Here is a 14,874-nt window from a genome sequence, read left to right as displayed (position 1 = left end):
GACCTTCACGGGTCCGAACTCGGGTGAAATGTGTAGGGGCCTAGTGCTGGCCAGCATACAAACATCAACGGGCCACAACCTTCTGGCACCATGAAATACACTGAGCCATAACCCGAGGTCCTAGGGCATTTATTGTACCATGGAATAACCCTGCAGTCGCCTACCAATCAAATCATTTAAACTAGCACAAAGCATTTGAAATAAAGCTCAGTACAGGGTAAAACAGAAGTACAAGGAATTTCCAGTTTTTGATGATTTGTTCACCGTTTGTATTGTAGGCCTGAGGAAGTCTCGATAGTCTTATAATCTGAGCTGAGAGTGGGTTGAGTACAGGCAATGGATGACCTTTCGCTCTCCGGACGGACGCTCTAACCACTACACTATGAGGACCGTTTGTAAGCGAGAATATCCAAGGGAGCCAAGCATTATCCCCCTTGCCTTACCTCTGTCGGAGCCTTGACCTTCGTCTGTTCTACAGGTTTAGTTTTGTCCACAGTCTTCTGACAGAAGAGCTGTTCAATGGTGTCGTACTGGACCTTCACCTTGTCAGACATGGTCAAAACTTCCTTCCACACGTTGCCCTCACCTGGAATGTACACATGTAGAAACATTAGACATTTACGTATGATGAAGAATTGGTATTCAGATGAATACACTCCAGAATCAGATGGTTCTTCTGTGGCTGTCAAAACCAACTGCAGCTTTCGGGAGTTAATGAAATAGTTCAATGTTTTAGAAATCCTTCTTTACAACAGAGATCCTTCTATCGTTATCATACGTGTGTATGAACTTGATGCTTGTGTAAGCCAAACCTTGTGTGCATCTGACAAAACGTCAGCACCAGAGGATAACAGGTCTCGATTGCTCCCGAAATTGTGAAGGATGTATGACTGGATAACTAAAAAATCACTTCTTTTTCACAGAGCGTATGTGGACCATCGGCCCACAATATAACATTACTTGCCTGCAGCTATATTTAATTGGCGGTACTTTACAGCATGAATCTATGGTGACGCTACGCGTTCACGAAAAGGATAGGCATCTTCAGCTCCATCAGTCGCACCCTCCATGTTATCAATTATTAAGTCAGTTCAATGAATGTTATTCCAAACATTTACAGACTAGAGTGTTGACTGCCCCAGTCAGTGTTTGGCGAAACACAATAGCAAAGTCAAGTACCTATTAATCACTTTAGATGATTAAATGGACATTATGAGGTATATCTCTGGAGTCCATGTTTGCGCTCAGTCTGTACTTACTGTTCATTGCCGTTGGCGGCACCTTTGACCAGTTGAAAGTCTTCATTTTGTGTTTCGGTTTTGGTGTTGAGATGCCTTGGAAACTAGGAACAGGACTCCGGAACTGAAGAGGGTGTGGTCGGTTTCCACCTGGCGGTGGTGGGGCACCAGGTGGAGGTGGGGGTGGAGGTGGTCCACCTCCTGGCGGTGGAGGTGGAGGAGGAATGCCGCTGCCAGGTGGGGGTGGGGGTGGGGGTGGAATACCGCTGCCTGGCGGGGGTGGAGGTGGAGGGGGAATCCCACCCGGTGGAGGTGGGGGTGGAGGTGGAGGGGGAATCCCCCCTGGTGGTGGAGGAGGAGGAGGTGGAGGGGGGATTCCTCCTGGGGGTGGTGGTGGAGGTGGTGGTGGTGGTGGTGGTATCCCACTTGGTGGAGGAGGGGGCGGGGGTGGGGGTGGGGGTGGGGGTGGGGGTGGCGGAACCCCAGATGGTAGCGGTGTAGAAGACCCTGAAGCACTTTGAGGTGGTGGAGGTGGGGGTGGAGGGATAGCACCATTTGTTGACGAGTTCTTAGCACCATTTGACAATCCATTACTGGAAGAATCTCTATCACAGACGGCATTTGATGACGAGCAGGAAACTTCACTGGCTGTGCCAATTTGACTCTCTTCAGTCCAGGCTTCTGTTGGTTTTGTTGGTGGCAAAATGAGTCCATCCGTTTGATGGTCTAAACCATTCACTAACACAACCTCTCCTGTCGAAGGGGAGACAACTCCCTCACTTCCTGGCACTTCTCCATTACCAGCTGGCAGTTTTTCAGTCTGTATTGCAATGTCTTTACGGTGGACCTCGTCTCTCGGAGGCGACGCCCGGGGTGACATGATCCTGTCAACCACCATCTTGTTGACGTCTTCTGTATCTTTCAGCACCACCATCTTGCGCGACGCTAACTCCATCAACTTCCACTGGTTGTCACTGAAGATGACAGTTGACTAGAATCAGTGATTTTAGCAATATTCAACAACCATGTTGGGCAACAAAAGCTGTGCCTCATAAACTGTAGCCACGAGAATGTTATGCAAAGTGTTGTTATAGTGGGACATATTTAACATCGTCATTTAACTGGATTTGACAACAAGACTATGATTCACATGAAGAATATAGATCCAGCTGGCGCTGACGTGCATCAACCAGGGCAGTGAGCAAGAGTGAGTGAGTGAGTGAGTTTAGTATTACGGCGCTTTTGGCAAACTTTCAGCAATATCACCGCGGGGGACTCCAGAAATGGGTTTTACACTCTGTGCACATGTGGGGAATCGAACCCGTGACAAGGCTCCCTCACTGCACTACAGGCCTCTCCAGTACTAAATAAACGGAATTAATATACGCGTTTCCCTACACATGTGCTACAAGAGGTATATGTTCTCTGAGATATGTGCTACGTCAGATAGGAGTTAGGTGGGGTGTGTTATCTTACACATGTGTTGTAAGAGATAGATGCTACGTGAGGAGAGTTACCTGAGATGTGTGTCAGGGTCGATCTGCAGCAGCGACTGCAGGATAGACAGGAACACGTCGGCGTGGGGTGTGTTGTACACCTGGAAGGGAACAATGGGTATCTCAACAAGCTGTTAACATAAACACCATCAATGTGTCACATCAACACCGTTTACGCGTTTCACCAATACTCCCACCTGTCCTCGTCTGTAAAGTTGCCATCTTGATAACAAGATGATTGTATAGGTGTGGAGGTAAGAGTGAGTGTGAATGAGTGGTTGAGTGAGTGAGTGGTTGTGTCAGTAAGTGGTTGAGGGAATGAGTAAGTGTGTGGTTGAGGGTATGTGAGTTGGTGAGACATTGGTTGAGTGTATGGGTGGGTGAATGAGTGAGTGGTTTAGGGAATGGGTGTGTGAGAACCGATGGGTCCAACATGCACGTCACATGACATCGGATAACAGTATGAGAAGATTTGGTAATTACTGTCTCGACCTTAAACCATTCAAGGTTACTAGTTAACCACACGGCAAAACCCTTTCTCTGGATTCGACCTTCCGACCGTATGATTCCTGGACGCAACTCTGAAGAACGAATTGTTGCGCCTAGCACGAAAGGGCACGCTATGCCCGTAATCAATACACATCCGACCCGTATTTGTCCGGGGCGTAAACGTATGATGCGAAGCGCCTCAGCTAGCGGACACTGATATTCAATAAATCAATTTTCAATGACACTTTCTGAATTCCATTTTTAACTTGAAGGATTATATTTCAGATTGTTCATATTTTAATGAAGGGAAAATCGCTGACAACTGGAGAAGCTTAGGATGCGGACTTCAGATTGATGGCGCTGCCAGCGGTTGTTCTGAATCCGCCATCAATATCCATTTGAAACCACGAGGAATAAACACCGTCCACCCATCAAGACGCAGGCACGATCCATCACTTCAGCTCCTTTTCACAAAGCTACACTGCTGAATTTAAACTGAGAGGTCTCTGTCGGATATCTTACAGTTCTATCAGCGGAAAAATGAGCATTGTGTTTCCCCCGCCGTCGTGCAATCGCCACACTAACATATCACAGCGGTATGTCCACACCAAAGAGAAACCCTGCGCTGCTCGGACAATAACTTCCAATCACCTCTCGTCTTGGGCAACAGTTGTAAGCCGAAGAACTAGTTTCGATCATGAGATAAGAAGGAAAAAATGGGTTTTCAATTAATTTGGGAATGCGGATCAAGTAGAGCTTAATCTTGATTACGAGTTGTGGTAACCATTTTATCGAAGGTTGTATCAAAATATTTAATTTCATCAGCCTGGGATCTCATCTGTGTAATGTGATCAATTTGAAGTTTGCTTTAAAGGCGTGTGCTGATGCAAGTTATGAAGTTGTTATGGAGATGAGAAATATTGAGACGTTCCAGGTGAAGTCGAGGATTGGAAGACGTCAATATGAGAGAGAGAGAGAAAGAGAGAGAGAGAGAGAGAGAGAGAGTGGTAACGGCGAGACAATTTTAGTGTCACAATTCCGTCGTAGAACATTGCATGAGAAAGTGTTTATGACTAAAAATTACAACTATGTCATTTGTTATAAATAATTCTTTCTGAGTCCAGTTAGAATCAGAAAAACCACTAGACAAGTAATAACAGCCCAGCGTCGGAATCTCCAAAGGGAGGCAACGATGGGCTACATGAGATCAATGACATGGAAGTACCTACTTTGTCCTTCATTCAGACATTAGTTTTGTATTAAGGTTTTAATCGAACGATTCACAAGCAAGGGGATGTAGATATCTGTGTCCGCATTGCGCAGTTTGGGCCATCTGTCCAATAATTTCATAACGCCATATTTAAAGTCCAGCAACACATCGCACTGCATCGATGTTAGATGGAGCGGGAGATGGGGACTAACGTCCACAGATACATTATCAGTTGCCTGGGGTAAAGACTGATGGCACACTAAACATTACACACGTCTTCTCCTATAGGTCAAGTTTCATATAATAACACGACAATAATTATCTCGCCACAAAACACGGTAATGACATTAAGACGGAGAGACGTGCAACGTGTCATACAGGTGATGCAAGGAGTGATGTAGAGGCTGATGGTGGCTGGCCAAGCCTTCCAGTGACCGATGGGTTACACAAATGAATTAGCTCCGACCATGCTCTTAGCTCCGTTTACGTGACTGGAAAACAGCGCGGAGCGCCGTGGCTCGAGGTTATTCAGGAGGCAACTGACAGATGTAGATTTCCTTCGAGACTTATTGGCCATTTTGACAGTCTTTTTTCATACTGTTCGCGCCTGAGTTCACTAGGTTTCCAAAATCATATTTCAAGGTGTCAGCAGAGCTGAAGATGAATCGTTTCCCGTATCATGGTTTACCGCCATTGTATGAATGAGGTTGAACACAGAGACAGGGAATCATTGAATGGATGAGGGGCGGTGAGGAAGTTGTTACAGCGTTCGCTTGTCACGCCAAAGACCCGGGTTCGATTCCCCTTATGGACACAATATGTGAAGCCCATATCCAGTGTCCTCCGCCGTGATGTTGCTGGCATATTGTTAAAAGCGGCGTAAAACCGTACGCACTTTTTTGAATTGATGACAGTGTTTGGCAGCTTGCAGTTGGCGTCTGGTTAATTTCAGGGTTTCATGTAAGATACATTCAAATTAATAATTACTACTGGAAACCCTAGGGGATCTGTAGGTAAATGAGGCAAATAGGCAATAGATACGGCGGTGAAGGGCGCCTCGGTGTAATCCGAAATAGGCCGGTATTCGTTCCGAATGAAGAAAACTAAAACAGTCTGAAACCACATGGAACTATCGCAAGCAAATAACATGAATGAGATTAAGATTTAAGATTAAATGGCTCTATTTGAAAGCAGAAGCTGTAAGCAGATTGAGTGAGTGAGTTTGGTTTAACGCAGCTCCTAGCAATATTCTAGCAATATCGCGGTGGGGAACACCAGAAATGGGCTTCACACGTTGTACCGCTATGGGAAATCGAACCCGGGTCTTCGGCCTGAGGAGCGAACCATTAGGCCACCCCACCGCCTGGTAAGCAGTCAGGGAGAGTCTGTATAATTGTATTAAGAGACCATGCCATTTGCGTCAATTTGATCAGATTTGCTTAGTTTCACTTGTTTTCTAAAGGTACACATCGACCTACCTTCTGAAGGACAACTTTGAACACCTCCTCTGGGTTGCTGATGTCAAGTGCTGCTGACGTCATGGCAGCAAGCTCCTCGTCATCATCGTGCTTCTCGTCGTCAAAGACGTCACACTGAATGTTGAGGTCGTCGTCGTCGATGTCGCGCATCTCATGGATAAGGTCAAGGAGGTTGAGACCTTTGACAATAAATCAGTATTACAATGACGTTATATTAAGGCTGTGACACGAATTAAAGCCACGGTGTTTGCACACATACAAATCCCATGCAGCATTCACTGTCCCACTGGAATATACATCGATTGGATTTACTATTTACCAGATTAGCAAATCACAAATACAGATATATGCCCCTTTGTTCAACATACAATGAAATTCAATACTATCCGTCATGGAACGTTATCAATACATAAATCTGAAAATGTGTTCCACTGGAGACACCAGAATTGAGTTCAATACATTGAACCCATGTGAGGAGTCAAACCCTGACCTTCCGTGTGACGTTTGGGTGTTTTACCGTGTAGGCTACCCCACTGCCCCACTAGAAGCAGTATCATATGTCCAACATATCTAGTAATAAGTGATGTCATGCATTTGGAACCTGACAGAAATCGTTCTGCTGCCAATATCCACATTTTGAGCTGCTAGGCAGACTGATATCACCAGCAGAGAGAAAGATGCGATTCTGATAACAGAGAGTTAAAAAAGTATCCAATTGCTTGTGTGCTAGAACTATTTAAAATTACCCCATGCGTGCAATAATTATGTCAACATCTATCTTGGCTTTTCCAATATTTGATATTCTACAAAGGGGTACTTCTAATGGCAGGTCCAGTTAAATCGAATTTAAACCGCCGTTCCCTGTCAATTGAATTAATTATTCAATTATGCCTTGCCTCTAGTTAGCATTGATACATAAAGATGCAGAAACTGAATTATATCGTGATTTGGGTTGTGGTTGTCACAAGATTGGCGCCAAACACCGCTAAGTGTCACGTGACGTAATTATTCATAAATACATTCCAAAAATAAGCAAATTGCTGAATTTCGAAGCGTTGCTCGAGGCAACATTAACCACCTGCTTCACAAAGATGCCTAAGCGCTGAACAGCTGTCGTGAGATAGTGAGAAAAGGCGTGGGTTTAACGATGATTGTTTTGTAGGGCGGGTTCCTGGACATATGAACTCACCATGGATAGATTTCTGCTGAAGTGAGTGAGTGAATGAGAGAGAGAGAGAGAGAGAGAAAGAGAGGGGGGGGGGGAGAGGCCACGCGGGCGTATGTGAGTGAGTGAGACAGTGAACTTGTGTTTTTGTCCAGTCTCGTAATAGTCCAGCCGTTTTGTGTTGAAACGTCTCAGCAATTTTGTGACGAGGATCCCGTACAGTGGATCCTGTCAGTGTGGAGCCGGCTAACCAGAACACGGAAGTTTGATAATCAGGAGGTTGTGCTCGACATCTCGTCGTGCCGAAGACGTTAAAACATGGTAAATGTCCTTACCCTATCTGACGCGCGGCAAGATGAGGATAAAACAAGGATGGTAGGTAATAATTAAACAATCGCGTGCTTTGAATAACCACGACAGTGCGTGTCATTTCACCCATTTAACGATTTGAATTTCCCACAAAACAGAGAACAGAAACATCACTGGGACTCACCAGGTCGAGGGCTCATGGCAGGGTGGCTAAGTACCCTCATATTTCTGGTTTATGATGGAATCTAAACCTTAAAATGTTCCACTAACGTGACGCAGAATCGGCATTCTCCGATTGCAGTAGTGGAATGGAATGAAATCTGTTCTTATGGACGTGGAGATGACACTCTGGTTTAAACTGGAGACAGGTGTGTATTTCATTCAGGCATCTTTGTTAATCATCCCCGATTAATTACCTACCTGTCGGAGCGAAGCGTTGACTGACAGGGACAGCGTATATTGCAACGCGTGGGTATTGTGAACACTCATTTCCTGGTATTGAAAACGTGTATTGTCAATTGCAGCACGAAAAAATATCAACGGTAAAGTATTTTGTATATAAGCTCTTGTTCCCCATAGGCCATATCATGCCACATGGCCTGGTATCTGTGTTTTGGGAACATTTTCTACTTGTTCTTCAAAATACGCGCCACTATAATAAAAAGTTGGATTACATTTTTGTTTTATTCGTCCCTATTCCTTGTATGAAAATAAAGTAGAAACGATGCTTGTTGTTTCCCTGTCTTTGCTGGGTAAAATTGTGAGTCCACTATGAGACAACCAAGCTCTCATACCCTCAACACCGCTACCCCACCCCAACAAAAAAGGAAAACCCCAAACCCTCTACATTCAAAAACTAAAACATCCCCTAACACCCCACAAAAAATACATTATTAACAGTAACATAAAATATAACTTTAAAATATAAACAATTCTCTCCCTCTCTGTTTCTGTTTTTATTATCAAAAGTACACTCTTTAGGTCTGATGACGCTTTCGTTGAAATAGGTACCTCGATTCACAGATACTAATTTCAAAGAGTCTCAAGTTGCACTCAAGCTAACATTGTATACATGTTATTCACTTACAAGCCTTTCCGTTGAGCGCAGACCAAATTGAAGTACATGTCAATGATATAGCTATTTTGGAATCGGGTCACGAAAGTCTTTTACGATCCAGTTATATTGCCAATATCGCATTATCTTATTGGACAAAGACAAGGACCCAGTGTTTCACAGAACAGTCGTCCAAACCTGGCCAGGATGTGAGGGTGAGGAATATACTGCCTTGTTAAAAACACACCACTTTATCGCCAGTTGAGAGCATGTAGTATTCATTCCATACTTTTAGCTCGTATAACACGATCCGAGTTTGGGTGATAAATCTACTTTTGGTGAATGTGTCGTTATTTTTGCGTCCATTCAGTTCAGATTGAACTGACGGGTCAAGTGTTTTTGAGTGAATTAGATCCTACTCAGACCCACAATCTTAAGAGAACGTGTACTACTCAAATAAAGGACTCGGTCATTTGATGTGAGCATGTATATTTTGAAACATATTTTTTTCCACAAAAGGTTAAAAACGGATTCATGATAGTTGACAAAATGGAAATATTGTGCTTCATGGTCTGAAAAATATGTTATGGTTTCAAATAATACTCTGTAGTATAATACTAATAGTCTGTGACAACGACGGTGGGGTAGCCTAATGATTAAGGCGTTCACTAGTCACGCCAAAATCTAGGGTTCGATTCTCCACATGGGTAAAATATGTGAAGCCTTTTTCTGGTTCAGATTAGGCTAGATTAGTCAAATATTGCTAAAAGCAGAGACAACCCTTACTCATTCACCCCTCAGAACCCACCTATAAACTCGCTCCTAATCATAGTTCGTTCTCTGAGATCGTCGGTGGCCACCAGGATACAGTTGATGAACGCTACCAACGTTGTCCTGTACGGCACCAACTCCGCCCCTTTCAGTTCGTTCACGATCAGACTGAACCGATATCGTAGTTTCTTCATCGTCTGAAAGGGATGTTTGTAAATCTCCCATCATTAGAACAGAATCATAGTAATAACAACACCACTATTGTCATTACAATACATTGTTATCTTTGTGGATTACTCCAATCCAGTTTACTGCGAATTTATTTTGTTATCATTGTACATTTCCTCCCCCACCCTCTTCTGGTGTGTAAACATGTTATAATCTATCTATCTATCTATCTATCTATCTATCTATCTATCTATCTATCTATCTATCTACTTTTTTACTGACTCAGCATTCACCGAAAGAGGAAGAATTAGCTCTAAAACGCCATCTGTAGAATAAGATAACAGAGAAGCTGTTATTCATGCATATTCATGTACTGCCTGGACCATGCTGTACACGTACTTGTTCGCTACAATACTCATATTTGTACAAATTCGCATATTGTTCGCAGAAAGGTTTAAATAATTAATTTAAAGCAATAAAATTCTGTCATGTTTGTTAAGCTTCATGATTGAAATACTTTTCTCCAGACTTGTCTTAAACTTATGGCAGTGGTAAATGGCCGCTCTCAATACACATTATTCTATGTGTATGACGGCGATCTGTCAATAATAAGTCGTCATTTCAAGAGTATCCATCCAGTGTGAAACGTGATATGTTTACACGCATCAACAAAGCCGGCAACTCTCAACACCGATCCCGTTAGTCGTCTCTTACGACAAGCACGTGCTGCTGAAGACCAGATCTAATCCGGGTCTCCAGGGCTATATAAGATCGGGAATGTTTAATTCCATACACGAACTTCAATTCTTTAAATTTCCATTAATGAACTGACTAATACTCATGAAAAAATGTTAAAACAAGTTTTACTCAAATGTTTGTGATTAAATTGTGAGCGTGTGAAACTATGGGTTGAGTCATCAAACTGGGATATTTTTTAATTATTTTAATTTTTTTTAAATTAATATCATTTTCTTTAAATGCAACATTTCCAACAGCCTGTTTTATGGAATGCAAGTATTGATCATATTCAGATTTGATTAAATCACACAGGGGCAGCGACGTGGCCTACCTTGAACGTCTCCAGGGCGTCTAGGGCAAGTCGATATCCCTCGGGGGAGTAGACACACAGGGCAGACAACAGCTCGAACACCTGCTTCTTGACCATAGCGTTCGTCGTGTCCAGGGCTGACAACAGACATATACAGATATATATAATGATCTTTCTACCGTATATTTAAATATGCCTATATTGTCTAAAATATGTCTATATTGTCTAGTATATATATAATGTCTAAAATATGTACTATATATTGTCTAACATACGTCTGTATTGTCTAAAATATGTACTATATTGTCTAAATTATGTCTATTTTGTCTACTGCAGTCTAGCGAATGAATGAGTGGATGCAATGAATTCAGTTTGTTTTGTCTGTCTGTTAAAATCGTGCTCAGCAACATTCGAACAAAACGGCGGCGATATGAAGATTATCGAGTCTGGACCAGGCAATTCGGTGATATGAACTGCAAACTTTCATCAACCACAATGGAATATGACAACCTAGTCAACGATCAGTCCAGTGATTATCGACATGAGTATCGATCTATGTAACTGGGATACGATGACATATGTCTTCAAAGTCAGCTAGCCAGATCTCCCGATCCTATTAGTGTCCTCCTGTAGCAAACATGGGTTCCTGTCTTCTGTCTTCTGGCAAAAATCTACCAACTATATTACGGGAGTTCCTCTCAGAGTAAGCTAACACGTCGTAATAGAAGTGAGTGAGTGATTGCGTTTAGTTGTACGCAGAACTCAACAATATTCCGGCTATTTGGCGGCGGTCTGGTTTGGACAGACACTCACTCACCAGGTCACTGTCACCCATATCAAATGGTGTCTGCACAACCCCCCAATGTAGGCTGTCACTAAAATTTGAAGACACCGGATACAACAGTTCATGAGATATCGGTGCGGCGCGGAGACAACAGATACATTTAAGGCGTCACTTGACATGCGCTTTCAAATTCGTACGTTTTCAAGCATGTTTGAAACGCTACATAATGTTGCAAATGTTAAGCCTCAAGTCTCACAGCATGACCTACTTGATGTTTATATAACAGAAAGAAGTGCGAAGCTGTCATTTCAAATGAATGTGTCTGAAGGTAACAGCCACAGTCACTGTGGCATTTGAATCCTAGAACAGGAAAGTTATCAAACATTACAGATAAATTGCACAAACCGATTGGTCTGATATTAAGTTGGTCCACTGCCTGTAGATGAGATGCTGTTACTGATGATGAAATATTGATTTCAGAGGTTCCCAGACAACCGAGATAGACGCACATTGGTCTAGTAGACATTCCTTTGTCTGAACTTGAATACTGTTCAATACCACTGAATATCAAAGACAACAGTGTCTAGTTCTAGGTGATTTCTAAAAAAAAAGTGACAAAGAGTGCGAAATGAATCCAGGTCGTGATCTCGATTTACGTGAGTGACCTTTTCAGAAGCAAACAGATCATGAAGTTAGTTGCACAACATGTTAAAGGGGCATACTCCGCACTGACAGAGAGTGAGTGAGTGTAGTTTTACGCCGTAGTCCGCAATATTCCAGCTACGTGGCGGCGGTTTGTAAATAATCGAGTCTGGACCAAATAATCCAGTGATCAACAGCATGAGCATCGACCTATGCACGTGGGATACGATGACATGTGTTAACCAGGCCAGCAAAGAGTGAAGAGTGAACACCCGGTCCCTTTAGTATCCTCTTATGGATTGCTGAAGATATTCGATTATAATCCGGATCTTCACGGGTTCACTGATGGAGAAACCACACAACAGGTACCCGGTTTAAGAAACCGTAACTTTCTACTATAAGCCGAGTGTGAAGTTGAAAAGGAAATCATTTTTGTTGGTTTCTTTGTTATTTAACATCGTACAAAGCAATATTCCAGATAATGGTGACGGTAGATAAAAAGAATCCAAAGAGACGGGACCAGACAATCCAGTGATTGACATCACAATCATCGCACGCCAAGTGCGTAAATCGATCTTCAAGATGTTTATCGGTGGATTGTCTGGCCCAGACTCTAGTATTTGCAGAACGCCTCCATAACCATAAAAATATCCACAACAATACATCATTGTACCCAAACCCCTCTCTCATCACCTCACCCCCTCTCCCACCACCTCTCTCATCACCTCACCCCCTCTCCCTTCACCTCACCCCTAATTGCATCACCTCTCCCCTCACCTCGCCCCCTCTCCCATCACCTTACCCGCTCTCTCATCACCTCTCCCCTCACTAATCACCTCACCCCCTCTCCCATCATCTCGCCCCTCTCCCCTCCCCTCACCTCCCATCACTGCATCCTAGACGTGGCACATGCTATATGTAACTTTGATAAAATATGGACATGTATACTCATAATATTTCTCTCTAGTTATTATTCGATAACAGCCCAAGGTATTGCGACATACGCGTCTGGTATTTTGAAACACTTGTTTACCATCCAAACATTGAAGCTATTCTACAAGGGGAGGTAAATCATTACCTTTACACAACAACTAAACATTTAACATGTCACCGATCGTTAGCACAACACCTTCATATTGAACAACCTAAATAGTTTCCTGTTGTCAAAACAAATTAAAAATGACTATCACTATGTCTCTCTTCCCCTTGAGAAAATACACCGAAACAATCATCTTCTTACAAAACACATAAAGAACACTACTGAATAATTCAGTGAAAACCAACCGTTACTTTAAAATATGCTGACAAAGTACCCGGTCATGATCGGGCACGCGCGCGTTAGGTATGCATGGCGTCTCCTTGTCTGCCTCACAGACAGAGCCGTTTTCATTGAGTCCAGTCATTTCTGTAATGCTAAAGCTGAACTAGTCTAGATTTCCTCTGTTTCCGAATCTCCCATCTCACTGCGTCTCCTTTTCAATTTCAAAGGAATTATGGGTTTCCATCCCAATATATACTAAGAGACCGAACCTTAGTCCAGGCATCTCCCATCTGCATCCCCGCCACGCTGTGTGAGACGGCTGTTCCACAAAGTCACTGTCCGAATGACTAAAACATCAGCTATGATGTGCCCACTGTACCGATAACAGATACCTTTGTTTCTGGTTTTATTGCTCAGAACAGGGAATGATATATTTATGAATGTTCGTCTGAAATATCTAGAACCTTCCATCACCGACACACACAGTTGTGCAATAACAGCTTCAAGATATAGAACATGAGATTCGCCGATGCTTTGGTATTTAGTATTTTTGTAAGAAAATGAGTATTTAAACAACATCAAGAGGCACTGTAGTCATATCGGGAGCGTCGCGAGGTGACATGCTACACGATACATGATTCAAGGTACCACTTAGAACTGTAGCAGGTTGGATTACAGGGCAATGACCGATCGCGAGGTTTTATGGGTGTTGAATTTGACCGATGTGGTGCAGCATTTGAAATCTCCAATCGAAGGGCAGTAGGCGGTGCTTATATAAACATATTGATTAATATATTGAAAAAATAAGCCCACTAACCAATACAATGCACTTCGATGTCACGAAGCATACATACAAAGTATTGTGTAGTGAACGAGTGGAGAAGGTAAGAAAAGCACGATTATGGATGCGAAGTTCTTTACTGCGAATAACACGACATTTCGGAGCGTATACTTTCTTCTTTATCAGTTGAAGCTGGTTATTGGATATGTCCGGCCTGTCCGCTGGGCGTTGAATGAATATACTTCACATTGAGTTATTCAATGTCCAGCGAACACAAGCGGAGCTCTCATCATAACACTTAATTGACAGTAACACGACATGACAATAATCTTTGAAAATGTTTCTGATCACATGGCAAGAATTACATGTGAATGGGTGCGTCATGTTATAGGCAACAGGGGAATATAGTTATACAACTAAAGACAAATGCTTATCTATTTATCATCAGTCGTGTGAAGCGGGACTAACGTCAGTTTGATTTGTTTGTTTGTTTGTTTGCTGCACTCAAGAATTTCCCATCTATATGAGGACGGTCCATACATCTCGCAGTCGCGTCCGCCGCTTTGGGCTGCATTTCAGTTATATGACGGTGTGTCAGCTTTGTGTCCGCGAAAAACCCGAATTAACACAACTTGATGAGTGAGTGAGTGAGTGAGTGAGCATACCACGTGTTATTCTATTACATGTTGTTAATGTTAATCCGCTGTTAGTCACAACGCACCATGCATATAAGCTTCTCACCATCTGGCTACAGTCACTTTTAGCTTGATGACGCGTACGATGAAAGAATCTACACCGAAACGCCGTTCAACGTAATAAACAGGAAGTTGTAATCCAAAGGTTTCATTTTTGAGTGTGTATGGTTTTACGTCGCCTTTAGCAATATTCCATCAATATCATGGCGGGGGACACCAGAAATGGGCTTCATACCTAGAAACCTGGGGCAAAGAGGTATTCATCTCCATTTGTGTAAGATGAAG

At 42.9% G+C, this 14,874-nt stretch overlaps 1 protein-coding gene across 4 annotated transcripts in view; it reads right to left on the bottom strand.

Moving 5' to 3' along the window:
* LOC137274478 (inverted formin-2-like) overlaps positions 1-14,874 on the bottom strand; it is a 103,314-nt gene that overhangs the window by 8,382 nt on the left and 80,058 nt on the right. For all 4 annotated transcript variants that reach the window (XM_067807682.1, XM_067807681.1, XM_067807684.1 and 1 more), the window contains 6 exons: positions 10,448-10,563; positions 9,248-9,407; positions 5,912-6,090; positions 2,756-2,835; positions 1,260-2,212; positions 444-586 (listed from right to left, as the gene is read on the bottom strand). In XM_067807682.1, the coding sequence (XP_067663783.1) occupies positions 444-586; positions 1,260-2,212; positions 2,756-2,835; positions 5,912-6,090; positions 9,248-9,407; positions 10,448-10,563 (1,631 nt within the window). The remainder of the gene's footprint in view (positions 1-443; positions 587-1,259; positions 2,213-2,755; positions 2,836-5,911; positions 6,091-9,247; positions 9,408-10,447; positions 10,564-14,874) is intronic.

This window comes from Haliotis asinina, chromosome 2 (genome assembly GCF_037392515.1).
Source record: "Haliotis asinina isolate JCU_RB_2024 chromosome 2, JCU_Hal_asi_v2, whole genome shotgun sequence".
Lineage (NCBI taxonomy): Eukaryota > Metazoa > Mollusca > Gastropoda > Lepetellida > Haliotidae > Haliotis > Haliotis asinina.
This window is presented reverse-complemented; position numbering and strand designations above follow the sequence as displayed.